Raw genomic sequence first — 15304 nt, 5'->3', positions numbered from 1 at the left:
ATATGCATTTTTTAATAGTTTTTTGAATATGGCTCTTTGAAGACGAAAAAGCATAGATTTTCTTACAAAATGACTGATAACTAAAAAACTAATCCAAATTTTTGAAAAAGAAAAAAAATACTTCTTCATTATGTCAAAACACAATTATGTGTCGAGTTTCGAGCCTGGGCGAGGCTTCTGGGGCGATATATTGTGATTACAGACACACACACACACACACAGCCGCTTTTATTATTATGTATAGATGTATAGATTATAATGTGATAAAAATTAAGAACAAGAATAAATCAAAATATGAAGAAAGATAGTCTGAAAATGTAAATAGAAGCTTGTTTGGAAATAGCAGACAACAGTTTCGGATCATTCGTACAGTTATTCTACCAATTGGGTATAATATGAAAAAAACACAACTACTTCGATTTAGTAGGAACAACATATGACGCAATGCTAAACGAATGGAATTTAGTTGTTGTTTATTTAGTTATTGTTATTAGTAGTTGTTGTTACTTGTTTTAGTTGTTGTTGTTTATTTAGTTTCAATAACTTTTCTTTATAATGCAATAAAATCTGGCGAACAGCTATTTAAACGATCGAACACTTCGTTTGTTTATTTGTGGCTTAAAGTTAGGCTCGCAGAAAATGCCGTTCATGGGTTAAATTTAGTAGGAACAACACAACCTGTGGCGTAGGCTATATTATACCCAATTGAACTCGTAAGTAAGTTTTTTGAGGGTCTCTACGCCTCAGGAATACAAATGGACCTAACGATCCATAGGAACAAAAATGAGAGAGAGAAAACGATAAGCAAAGAAAAAGAAACCATCAAAAAAATAATAATCAAACAAATAAATAAATAAAATACTTCGTGAAAACGATAATTAAAATTAAAAAACTTATGGAGTAAACGATAATTCAAAATTTAACATTAAGTTTAAGATTTCGAAGAGAGAAGTTTTTAACTCTTATTTCTCTAATTTTCTAATCTAATCTATTTAATTCACAAATGTTTTTTTGAATTTGCAAATGTTTAACGCAACAGATATACTGAAAAAGGAACTTTTATTTATTGATAAGTCTCAGAAGATAAGGAAATGATTTTGTTCCTATTTAGATAACTACATGACGATCAAGTTTTATGCAATGATTATGCAAATTTTTAGTTTTTTTTTCCATGTTAGTTGTATCTACTGGAATAACTCTTTGGTCAATGATTATCTTATTATTTCTTCTCTACTTATTTTTATCTTTTTTCTTTCAATTATATCGCTTTACTTATCAACATATCAATTCAGTGAACCTTTCTTATCTAATTTTATTTAATAAGTTCATTTGAAAGAAAAATATTTGATATTTCACAATTTAAATTATGAGTATTCCTGTAGAAAAACTGGAAAAAAAGTTTGAGGAGTTATTTTAAAAAAGAAACATTTAAATGGAAAAAGGCTTGCTTTTGCTAAGCGGAAATGACGTACAGTGTTCAAATAAAGAAAAAAAAGCGGAACATCTAAATAAGTTTTAATCAAATGATCGGATTTTCGTAAACTAAGATGCAATCTTACTGGTTCAGAAGTAGATTCTAAATGCGCTTGTTATTTAGAGGAGATAGTTAAAGTCAATAAAAATCAAAGCTTATTTTATTTGAATAAAAATATCTTTTCATTTTCTTTGTATTCGTATTTTTGACCCTCAAAATCTCCAATGTCAAACACTTTGCTTGGTGGACAAGATAAACGCTGGCCAAATAGACAAACGCTGGAAAGAATTCAGAAATACCGCCAAAAATTAAGAAAATGACTGAAATTGCCTCAAGAAAAGTAACCCGGGAAAGCAAATGTTTTTTTCTTCTTCAAATAGTGTTTAAAAAAATAATTTTAAGATGGAACTTCATTGCTGTTTATTTCCCCCCCCCCCCATGGTGATTGGAAATTTATATGAAACTTGATCGAATTTAAAAAGATGTGAATTGGTCAAGTTTGCAAATGTTTTTTGGTGATTCGTGCGAATTTGAAAAGATTAATATCTGCTGGAAAATATTCAAGTGATCGTATTACTTTGGTTTGTTATAATATATCTTACTATATATAAATATCTAATGATGGTGTTGTAGTTTTCCATTGTTGTCGGTACGGTTTTATTGACCGGAAAATCACATGGTAGGATCAAGTTTTCCCACATTAATTTTCATATTGGTTAGATTGTCATCAGCATAAAATTGATATTAGTCATAAATGTATTATTTTCCTATAAATATTTTTGCATTTTTAATTTAGTATGTAAGTATTTACCTGTACTGTAGTTATTACATTTTTGATTTCGTTTGTTTTCTAAATTAAGAAGATTGTTTTTTTTATTACTATTATTATTAGAGTAGCGTAATTCTACGTTACATTTTAAGATAAAGTTATTTAAATCGGAGTTTGATCTTATTAACCGTTTTATAATTATTATTTTTTGGTTCAAATTACATTAATATACTATTATGAATTACGGTTAAAGGAATTCGTTAAATGATTTATAACTTGTATACCAAATTGTTTATAACAATATACAGGGTTATTCATAATTCCCTCCGCCCCTAAACGCCATTTTTCTTTACTACAACTGGCTATAGTGTTACATGTTACTGCCATCTACCGGCAACTGCTTAAATTAAAACTTTCGCCATATTCGTCTTCGTTTTTTTACTGCAAGGCTTCGAAACCCCGGAGGGAATTATGAATAACCCTGTACTTTTAATTTTAAATGCTTTTTTCTTTCAAAAAACGAGTACTTAGGAAAATTATTTATGTTCACTAAAGATCTTAATAGTATCATAAGAGAAATGTTTGGACATGAGAAGTGGTGGAACCCGTGTTCTTTTTAGTACATATATTTTTAGTTGAATAATTTACACTGTTTTTTGCATAGAAACAGCAATTATTGTTACACAATCATCGGGGTTGGTGAGCGTCTGTGAACAGGGGGCTTAGATTCCTAGTTATTTATATGTATAAAATACGTAATATGTACGTTATAATGTGTAAGTGTATAAAATACATAATAATACGTTATGTATGAAATACAAAACAGAAAACTACTTTATTGTTTTTCAGGAAAAAGATGTAATATTTCATTAAACAAACTAATATATCATTAAACACGAGAACATTAAGGAATTGACATAGTAAAAGAAACTTCTCTACAAAGATGCTACGAATTAATCAACATCAGCACACCAATATGGTAGGTCCTTCTTTTTTATGGATTAAACAAAATGATCGTCTCCAGCAATTAATGAAAATCGTTTAAGTAAAAATTTGATTATACCATTGTCTATTATTTGATTGTTGATCAAATCAGACACTTTCACTTGAGAGTTCAAGTTAGCAATCTTATTAAAATTACATTTTCAAACGGTTAGGACGGCTGGGACTGGAGTGCCCAAAGGGCACTGCCAATTGTCACAAATTTGAAATTAAAAGTAAGTACAATTATTCCCAACTGATACAGGAGAAGCATGAATAATAGATCCAAAATTGGCGAATTATCAAAATATGACATAGCCAAAATAAAGCCAACCCCGCATAATCAATAATGGGAAAAAGTAAAGGTCTTCATCAGGACTCATCCTTTACTATGGTATATGTGGTGTGTATATATATATATATATANGAAAATGTTTAATACAATTATTACACTTTATATTTTTTAAAGAGGGTTGATAATTTTTTTTTATTTATTTGGGCAAATTGCTTCAACAAGTTGTAGATAAATTATATACAAATAAAAATAAAACCTATTTCTTGATAATAAAAAAAATTATTTTCTTTCTTTTTTTTTCTTTTGAATTTTATTAGATAAACTCTTTGTTTCCTGCACTATCATTTACTCATATCTTACACTTATTTCGTGAAAACTGGGTCATTCTTGTTTGCAATATGTTTTATCTCAAGTTATCTATTAATCAAAACAAATGCCGGTTTTAAGTTATAAAAAAAGAATAATAATGATGCATTTTTTTATTTGAACCAATGATACAATCTTCACAAACAATGTATTTTATTTAAATGCAATGATGCCATTCTACAATAGTTAGCATTAGCTGTGCTTGCATTTGAATTAATAAGGTGAATTAAAATAATTAACCATTTTCTAATTTCTTTATATACGTTATTCTCTCTTTCTCCTTCTTTATATCTATCTATATATAGATTAATATAAAATTTTATCAATGTCCTAATCTTCAAAATCTTTCATGAAGATTCTCAAAGTTTTTTCTAAGGATGATTTCGAACACCATGTTTATAAAATGATTTTGTTTCGTTTCTTAAAAGCAAAAGCAGCGTTAAGAAATCAAAACATTTTTAAGAAAATTATGGTTTAATTTATTTAGGAACAGTTTTCTAAATACAACTCGACAAAACAACAAAAAACAGGTAAAAGCAATGCTGTCAATATAGAACACGAATTGGGTGCTTACAAAAAGAGCTACAGGGAACAAAAAGAAAATTAAATTCAAAGTAGACTTGTGATAATAAAGTTATGAACTAAATTTTTAGGGAATAGAGCGTTCGCCTTCCAATGAGGTGAACCGGGTTCGAATACCAGTCGATGCGCTTTCCGCATTCGGCTTGCACCAACCACAGTGCTAACGTGAAATACACTCAGTGAAATAACGTCAGGCTAATCGTGGGAAGCTCTCGTGGTTTTCCTCTCCATGTTACGCAAATGCGGATTAGTTCCATCAAAAAGTCCTCCACAAAGGCAAATTTCTCGCAATACTCTAACCAGGAGTTCCCTTGTATTCCGGATTGGGTTCAAAATTACAAAACTACGGAATTGAATATTAGTAGTCGTAAACGCAAAAAATTGGGTCGGTTGTTCGACGACGGTTGTAAAATGAAATATATAACTATGCAAACTAGTACTAGAAAATGTGTCTGAGTTGTACATACATGTTTGTTTCTAAATTTTGTCATGAAAATAATTTAACTTTCTTAGAGCATATATTGTTCATTGATTCAATTTTTTGTTCTTCTTCTAAGTTCTATCAATGGTTTTTTATTAACAGAAAAAAATATTATCTTTGAAATAAAAAAAACATAATGTTTTATTATCTAAATTACCACTCTGAAACAACTCTTTATTATAGCTGGCTTGTTGAAGTGAGCTTACGTCTTAATAGTGAGCTTGGACGCTGTAGAAAAAGTCCGGGAAAAAAATTACGGTAAATAGTATTGGCACGGTAGCGTTAAACTGAAAACCAATTTGAGTTTTCTGAAATTTATTTTTACGTAAAATCTATTTCTACAGAAAAATGTTATTCCGTAATTTTTACAGTTATATTTGTTTTGTTACAATGATTCAGTAATTTCACAATATATACTACTGTAAAAATTGCAGTATATCAGATTTTTGTACAGGTAAAAGGAACACGCACCATGAAAGTCTGTACATATTACCCAAATTTGATCCGAAATTTCATGCAGTGTTTTACATATTTTACTCGTAATTAATTTTGTTTTATTTTATAACCGTCGTTGAACATACTACCCACCTTTTTGGGTTTACGACTACCAATGTTCAACTCCGTTGCCTTGTAATTTTGAAACCAATCCAGAGGACAAGGGAAGTCCTGGATCAAGTATTGGGAGAAATTTGCCTTCGTGGAGGACTTTTTTGATGGAACTAACCCTCATTTGCGTTACACGGAGAAGAAAACCTCGAAAACCTCTCGTGGTTAGCCTGACATCATGAGTACTATAGCCTACGATCCGTCTACCACTGATTACATTTTACATCAGGATTGTGGTCGATGCAAGCCGGATGCGAAATTCATATCGACCAGCCATCACGGCTCACTCATTATTAATTCTCAATCATTTATTTACAGCTGTCTAGTTAAAATTGGCTGATTTGTATTGATAAGTCATTAAATTTAACCACTTACTTTTTATAAAAATTTTATCAGGAATTTTTTACAGTGTATTAAGTCTATTACTCATAATTAATTCTCAATTATTTATTTACAGTTGTCTTATTAAAATTGGCTGATTTGTATCGGTAACTCATCAAATTTAATAGCTTAATTTTTTGCTCAATTTGATCTGGAATTTTTTACACTGTACTCATAATACCCATTACTCATATTCAATTCTCAATTGCTTATTTACAGCTGTCTTTTTAAAATTGATAACTCATTAGATAACTCATTAACTCATTAAATTTAACAACTTACTTTTTGCCGGAATTTTTTACATCGTATTATGTTTATTACTCATAATTAATTCTAAATTGCTTATTGACAGCTGTTTGGTTAAAATTGACTGATTTGTAGGATATTTTATTCAATATGACCACTTAGTACTAATATGTTAATAGAATTTTTAAAATAACTCAACCCTACTATCCTAGTTAGGTGAAATAAAAATGACTTTGGAAAATCAAACTCATTATTCCAAAATAAATCTTGGGCATCCTTGATTTAAATTTCTAAAATATTGAATGAAACTTTCTTTTTTTTTCAATACAATATCCGCAAAACTGTTTCATATTTTTAAAAAAACGAAGCAAAAATTTTTTTCATTTAATTTAGTGATTTACACCTTCTAGCCTAAGCTATCTTACAGATAAAATTGAAGCTTTTTATTTTTTTAAGGAATACTTTTCTCTACGTTTTGTTGTTTAATATATTTTTTGCACAATCATTAACTCGTATCTCACATTTACTTTCCAACAAAGAAGGTCATATTTTATCTTAAATTATCAAATAATAATAACAAATGTCAGTTAGAAATGATTTTTTGAAAGAACAGTGATACAATAAAGTTACAAACTACACTGTTAGTTGGGCTTTCATTTGGATGACAAGGTCCTCTTTTCCGAAAGGTAATTAAAATAATTTGCCATTTTCTAATTTCTTTATCTATATATTAATAGGTTGTAGTTTCATTCAGTAGCTACATTTGCATTGAAAAAAAAAACTTTTTTATTTGCAAATGAAGTGACAGAATATAAACAATACAAACACCCATGTGATTCGAACGTTCTTAGTTTTAGGCTTAACAGAAATAAAAATTATTTTCTCTTTTTCAATTTACTTGAAAAATGATTTTTTTTTTTTTAAAAAAATATATATATATTTTTACAAGCTTGCATTGGAAAAGCAGTTTTTAAATCGTATAAACATTATACTTCTTGTCTGTTTAAACTTAGCTGTATGTAAAATGAAACAGTCTAGAAATATGAAACTGTTGCTAACAGTCGTGGTCTATTTGGTGTTTTTATTTCATAAAATCTAATGATCTACTAGTGGTGGTGAAAAGAAGTATTAAAACGAACACCGGCTGCATAATTAGAGTACGTCTTTGGCATCGAAATTAATGATTAGGACTTAAATATTTTGAAATTTAATGATTTATCTTGCATTTGAAACTTCTCATTCATATTAATATAAAAAAAGCGTGTTATTGTATGATTGCATAATATGAAATAAAATGTTTCTCTTATAAGTTCTACTCTTATAAATATATGTCTACCGTTGTAGTTAAGTCCACTTAAAATCCAGTTGCAGTCAGTAGAATAACATTAATTTCTTCCATAGAGTGAAAATTAACTAATTATTTTATTTTTAATTATTAATTTGTTATTTATTTGATAAGTTAATAATTAATAAAAAATTACGTACTATTTTAATTACTATTTCCAGCAATACTATTGTCATATGCTAATAATTTTTAAATGAATTTTGATATTGTGAACCACCGTTTATATTGAAATTAATGCTGAATTAACTAACAGTTTACCAAAATGGAGCTTCGACTAATATGAACGGTCGTACCCACTTAACTTATCGGATAATTAAATAACCTGCGCCTTGAATTTTATAAGAAACCATTGTTAAATTTCTCGTTTGAACAACTGCATATAGTTGTCTTTTTTCGTTTAATGGTATAAGGAAGATATTTATCTATTTACTTGTTTATTTATTTTTAAGAAATGTTTCACCGCCTACAATGGAATTTTTATTTTTCATTTAACATTATAATACAGTACATGTTCACCCTAATAGGAGCTTCCTTTTCATTTCTGGCCCTATACAACTATATGGTAAACCTTCTTTAGCACACTTCGTGGGAAGGAAAGAAGTAGATAAATGATCAGTTAAATGTGCGTCGAAACAGTCTTCAAATTAAAGATTTCTTTGGAAGGAAATGAATAGCGTTAAAGAACGTATAATCTGCTTTCCATTAACATTGATTTATGATACTAGCAACAAAATTCTAATTATGATTGTTAACTTAAGTGGGAGTTAAGTACATTTATAACGTTAAAAATACAAAGAAACATGGAAAAATTTCTTGAAGGAAGAAGAAAAACTATTAATAAATAAAATATTTAAAAATTCAAAAAAAAATCAGAACGCCGAAAAACAAAAAAGGAAAAGTTATAACATCGTCACCAGCTCACACGATTACATCATTAAAAAAGAATGCTTTCTAATATTGTATTAACATGGCTAAAGCAAAATATATCAATAGCGTGAGGAGCACCAGAAAAAAATTAAACGAAAGTAGAGCAAATTAAACAAAAAAGACCAAATCACAGCTTATTAAGGTTAACTTATTATTATTTTTCTTAATTTTCTTCGTTAATCTCTCTTTATATANNNCTCACATTGCGAGGGGGTAGCGTGGCAGCACGAATTTAGTGTTCCAAGTAAGACCATAAATGCTCTATTGGATTAACGTCAGATGAATTTGGGGGCCAAGACTTGACTTGAAAGTCACTGGAATGATCCTCGAACCAATCCATGACGATTCGACCCTTATGACATGGTGCATTATCCTGTAGGTAAACACCATCCCCCGCAGGAAAAACTGTTACCATGAATGGGTGAACCTGGTCTGCAACTATGTTCAAGTAGCTTACAGACGCCAGGGATTGTTCTATGAGGATTATGGGTTTTAATGTGTCCCATGAAAACATTGTTCCTGGGCGAGAAGCCAGGAAAACCAGGGCGAGAACATTGTTATGGATGTGGGGGGTCATAATGTAATGGCTCTTCTGTGTATATACATATATATGTATCAAATGCTTAATAATTTAGTCAAAAAATGTTTTTCAGTTTAAGAATGGATACGACATTGACGATTCTTGGCGTCTTTTTGGCTTTCATTGTTATCTTCATATTTAAATGGGCCGTTCGAAGACATTCGATCCACCAGACGTGGAAACGCTACGGAATACCTGGACCAGAACCAGACTTCCTAACTGGGAATCTGCGCCAATTGAAGAAGGAACCTACACCAAATTATATCATATCTGATTGGATTAAAAAATATGGGAACGTTGTCGGATACTACGTGGGAGAAGATGTATTCGTAGTCATTAAAGATCTAGAGATATTGAAAAAGGTATTATCATTTTTACTTCTGAACACTTAGGCTGCCGATCACTAATTATAACCTCAGCATAGAAATGTGTTTTTTGCTAACTTTTAAAAAATGTGTGATTGAAAAGAGGCAATAAAACAAGACTATGAATATCGTACTAATAAACAAGTAATATTTATAAATTTTCTTATTAATGAATAATATTCATAAATTCCCAATAAGTAATATTTGATAATTACCAATAAGTAATATTTATAAATTTCCTTAATAATAAGTAATATTTATGAATTACCTAGAAGTAATATTTATAAAATTCCTTAATAATAAGTGATATTTATAAAATTCCTTAATAATAAGTAATATTTATAAATTACCAATAAGTAATATTTATAAATTTCGTTATTCGTTGAATATTTTGACTAAGCACTACCGCGTGACTGGCATAAGAATAGCATTTCGTGATAGTACGAGATAGGGCATCGAAGTCTTATACAATTGATAAGTTAAACATCTTGACGATTGAAATACAAATCACATCGAGTGTCGAAAATTCATATTTGAGCAACAAAAAAAAGGAAAATGTTGTTAAGATCTGATGAATCATTAACAAGGAAGGCAAATTTAAAAAAATCAAAACCAGTTTGGTTGTCCAAAGAGATTATGAGAGAGAGAAAAGCGTTGCTTAAGAAAATCTTCGAATTTGCTACTTCAATCAATCTAGTTTTAATGTTTTTAATCCCATATTCTTTGAGAACTATTTTTCCTATAGATTAAATTGAGATTTTCTGGTAAGTATATTTTTTTCACGTCATTCTTGACTAGAATCATGAAAAGATAAATTAAAAAAGTGATACATAATTAACGACCACTCGGAATATTATTAATATTTGGAAAATAGTTAGTTTTTTAATGCTTTATTTTTACGTTCTAAAGCGAATAAAGAAAGCACAAATGACATGATAAAACTTCTTATTAATCCATTCTATCATACTGGGTTTTAAAGAATAACTTTATACCTTTAATACTAAGTTTTATAAATAAACTTATTCAAGTCTAAGTCTTAAGAAAAAATTAATTCTTCAATACTAAAATTTAAACAATAACTTTTTCTTCAATAAAGAAAAACTAGTTCCTTCGTACTAAACCGTAATAAATAGCAAATTCTTCATTACTATAAGTTTTAAAGAACAATTCAATTTTCAATACTAGGTATCAAAGTATAACTACACTGGTGTGCAAAACTTAAGCAACAAGTGCGTTTTTTGTCATAACTCTACAAGAAATCATCCGATTGACATGAAATTTGAATATGATGTACATTATTTTGAACTTAAACGACGGTAAAAGAATAATGGCGCAGAAATGAATATGAAGCTTAAAGTAGGGTATGGAACAAAAAAAGGCTTTATTTGACATATAGTGGCGTTACACATGATTGCCTGAAGATGCGTAAGTACAACTGGCAGATGTTCCCTAGTATGGGATATGTCCTCCCCTTACTGTAATTGTTGCTTGGCATCGTCTCTCCATGCTAAGCACCAGATTATCCAGGAGTTCTTGGGGTAAACGTCTCCATTCCTCCTTTAACGCATCTTTCAGCTGATGGGTGTTACCAGGAGGATACTGTCGTGTCGCAAGACGTCTCCCTAACGCATCCTACACATGCTCTATGGGATTTAGATCTGGAGAGTAAGCTGGCCAATCCATTCGTGTGATATCTTCACTTTCCAGTAGCTCTTGAACATTAGCAGTACGGTGTGGCCGGGCATTATCATCCATAAAAATGAAGTCTGGTCTAATGGTCCCTCGGAACAGACGCACGTGGGATAGGATTACCTCATTGCAGTAGCGGTCTCCAGTTACAGAATCTCGGTCGAAGATCTGAAGCTCAGTCAGCCCGTTCAACATAATGCCACCCCAGACGACAACTCCAGGACCACCGTAACGATCTCAGCGATGTTATTGGGATGAAATCGAGCTCCAATCTCTCTCCAGGTCAACTGACGTTGAGAATCGCTTGTAGTACTAAAACGACGCTCATCTGTGAAGAGGACGCGACTCCATTGATGAGGTGTCCAGGTTTCGTGTTCTCTGCACAATTCTAAACGGTGCTGCCGGTGGCTAACTTTTAAAGGTATGCAGCGTTCAGGACGTCTAGCAAATAAGCCACCTTTGTGGAGGCGTCTGGCCACTGTAAATCTTGATACTTGTCGTCCTGTGGCTGTGCATAGTTGCTGAGATATGGCGCTCGCTGACTGAAAACGGTTTCTTTTCATGCGGAGGACAATGTAACGGTCATTTCTTGGTGATGTTTTCCTTAGATGGCCACCACCAACCTTCCGAACAGCTGTACCAGTAGTTTTAAATGCATTCCAAGCACGAGAAGCAACACTTTTGTTGATCCCGAACTCTTCGGCGACACTGGTCACACTACGCCCCTCCTCAAGCTTCCCAATCATTATTCCTCGAGTAAAGTCGTCTAAATGACTTCTTGAAGACATGTTTCACAAAACAAATCACTTGCACTTGCAGCGAATGTCTTTAAATACGGTGCTCTTCATCCTTTTATCACAGCTTTGACCTGCGCGCGCCGACCCACAAGGTTTGCGTACGCTTCCATCCTACGACGTTTTATTTCTAAAATTTGCATACAAATAATCTTTCTACTGAATTACGTGCATATTATACTGCAATTTCATGGCTGTCTTATACTTTGTTGGGGAGCTGTGGTCGAAAAACTACTTGTTGCTTAAGTTTTGCACACCAGTGTAATTCTTCTTATAGTATAAATATTTCTATAAGAAATACCTATTTGTTCGAATCAATGATTTTGATATCATTGAGTTTTTTCTCCTGTGTCATTTAATAGCGTAATGGCGTGAAGAGCATGTCAAATGGCATCTCAAATTCAGAGTGATTGTTTAAATCGTTGTTGATTTTCATAGCGATTATTCAAATGGCTCTATCTATACTTTCATTGAAATTTCCCTCATTCTCTTGAGCATTCTTTTCCCCTTAGAACCTTTTTATTAAATAAATTTTTCCTTTTTTTTTTGCATTTCTTCATTTTTTTCATTTAATCATGTATTTTTTTACTTATTTATTAACTAATTAAACTGCTGCATCAAGTAATAAGCTTAAATTTTGCCCACTACCTTCCAAGAATTCTTAAAAAAAAGGTTTTCTCTTCAATATTTATCAATGAAAAATCTTAAAAATATAATTTTTAGCGTCTAGACCAGAAGTTTTCAAACTCCGGAGTAACCGTACCATTTTATAAATCCTACTGTTATGTACCATTCAAAAGAACAACCAACATTTTGAAAAAATTACTTTTGATTTACTGCTTATAAACTTACATTTCTCTTAAGTATGAAACCAATTTTAATTAAATTGTATGTAGAAAAAACTATTGTACATAGGGAAAAAAGGAAATGAAGTTAGCAATAAATATGAAGTATAATTATAGATATTTTTTATCAGACTTACAAACTTCAAGGAGAAGGATAGAAGATATGTTTCAACAAATCCAGCTCAAAATTAAAGCTATCTACCTAAAATGCCCCCGAGATCTACTAGTGGCTCACAGTTTGGTGACCACACAACTCAAACAACATTTATTTTTACACTTTGTTTAAATTTATGGTTTACGCTGGTAAGAAAATTAAAGGAATGAGTTAAAATCGTTAACAACACTTTTTGACTCATTATTTTTACTACACTATTATTGTTATTGGTACATATATTATTTACGTAGATCTTAATCAAAGACATCAGTGTGTGCAGTAACCAACCCACCTTATTTCTGGATCTACTAGTCGCCCGAAATCTACAAAATAGCGACCACAGTACTCTAAAAGCATTTATTTTTAAGATTGTTTGCACTGATAAGAAAATTAAAGGAATGAGTTAAAATCGTTAGCAAAACTTTTTGACTCATTATTTTTACTACACTATTATTGTTATTGGTAAATATATTATTTACGTAGATCTTAATCAAAGACATCAGTGTGTGCAGTAACCAACCCACCTTATTTCTGGATCTGCTAGTCGCCCGAAATCTACAAATTAGCGACCACAGTTCTCTAAAAACATTTATTTTTAAGATTGTTAATACTGATAAGAAAATTAAAAGAATGAGTTAAAATCGTTAGCAAAACTTTTTGACTCATTATTTTTACTAAACTATTATTGTTATTGGTACATATATTATTTACGTAGATCTTAATCAAAGACATCAGTGTGTGCAGTAACTAACCCACCTTATTTCTGGATCTGCTAGTCGCCCGAAATCTACAAATTAGCGACCACAGTTCTCTAAAAACATTTATTTTTTAAGATTGTTAATACTGATAAGAAAATTAAAAGAATGAGTTAAAATCGTTAACAATACTTTTTGACTCATTATTTTTACTACACTATTATTGTTATTGGTAAATATCTTGTTTACGCAGGTCCTAATCAAAGACATCGGTGTGTTCAGTAACCGACCCACGTTATTTCTGGAAGCAGAGCCATTTCCAAAGACATTGGTCGGTCTTCGAGATAAAAGATGGAAAGAAGTCAGGAATATTGTCACTCCTACTTTCAGTTCAGGAAAAATTAAGCAAATGACAGACATTGTCTCCAAGAAGGTAAATAAGAAACACTCTTCCATTTTTGTGGTTTAGTATTTTTCTGCAATAAACTCTAAATATTGCTAAAAATTGAATCGCCACAGAAATTTCAGACATGCTAGGCTGAACTAGATCAGTCCTACCAATTGGGTATAATATAGCCTACGTCACAGGTTGTGTTGTTCCTACTAAATTTAACCCATGAACGGCATTTTCTGCGAGCCTAACTTCAAGCCACAAATAAACAAACGAAGTGTTCGATCGTTTAAGTAGCTGCTCGTCAGATTTTATTGCATTATAAAGAGAAGTTATTGAAACTAAATACAACTAAATAAACAACAACAACTAAAACAAATAACAACAACTACTAATAACAATAACTAAATAAACAACAACTAAATTCCATTCGTTTAGCATTGCGTCATATGTTGTTCCTACTAAATCGAAGTAGTTGTGTTTTTTTCATATTATACCCAATTGCCAAACTAGTTATTTAATGGAAACAATTCGTTTTACCTCTCATTTGCATTGCTCTTTGAAATCAATTGACAGACAATTCGAGAGATACATTAAAGAGATATCAGCTTAAGCATTTCTGTACTGCAGTTTTTCAAGCAAAATCTCTTTATTAATATTTTCTTTGTTTTTATCTGAATTTCTTTTTCTTTATAGGTTGATATAACTGTTGACCTTATAATGAAGGAATCAAAGAAGAACGAAGCATTCAATATCTATAAAATGGTGCAAGGACTGACGTTAGACGTGATTGCAGCCTGCGCCCTTGCAATGAAAACAAGTTGCCAGGAAAATCCTAATGATGCTCTTCTTACTAATGTAAGAATAAAATATCATATAATTTCAATGATTTTTTCTTTTTGAATAAAAAATGATAGATATCTGAATTACAAATACAAATAATTTATAAATAATATAAAAAAACGCATATTTTTAAAATGATGTAGAATTTTTACAGCTAAAATTCTGTAAATCAAGTACCAAACAGAAATAACTAATTTATTTTTTTTTTAATATTTTGGCGGCATTATCGTTTGATAAACGAGTTTCATAATCGTGTGCAATTTTGCTTTAATTCGTTTAAGAGGTTTCAAAGATATGACGAACAATGCAAAAAGCTAAATTAGCAATAAAGGGTTGAGTATTGGGTATACTATAGCCTACGTCACAGGTTGTGTTATTCCTACTAAATTTAACCCATGAACGGCATTTTCAGCGAGCCTAACTTCAAGCCACAAATAAACAAACGAAGTGTTTGATCGTTTAAATAGCTGCTCGCCAGATTTTATTGCATTATAA

At 30.8% G+C, this 15304-nt stretch overlaps 1 protein-coding gene across 1 annotated transcript in view; it reads left to right on the top strand.

Moving 5' to 3' along the window:
* The window catches only part of LOC139425427 (uncharacterized), a gene marked incomplete in the record, with an annotated part of 37218 nt that overhangs the window by 17419 nt on the left and 4495 nt on the right, over positions 1 to 15304 (top strand). Inside the window, 3 exon segments of the mRNA XM_071180306.1 lie at positions 9107 to 9395; positions 13829 to 14008; positions 14663 to 14824. Coding sequence (XP_071036407.1) covers positions 9107 to 9395; positions 13829 to 14008; positions 14663 to 14824 — 631 coding nt within the window.

This window comes from Parasteatoda tepidariorum, chromosome 4, assembly GCF_043381705.1.
Source record: "Parasteatoda tepidariorum isolate YZ-2023 chromosome 4, CAS_Ptep_4.0, whole genome shotgun sequence".
NCBI lineage: Eukaryota > Metazoa > Arthropoda > Arachnida > Araneae > Theridiidae > Parasteatoda > Parasteatoda tepidariorum.
This window is presented reverse-complemented; position numbering and strand designations above follow the sequence as displayed.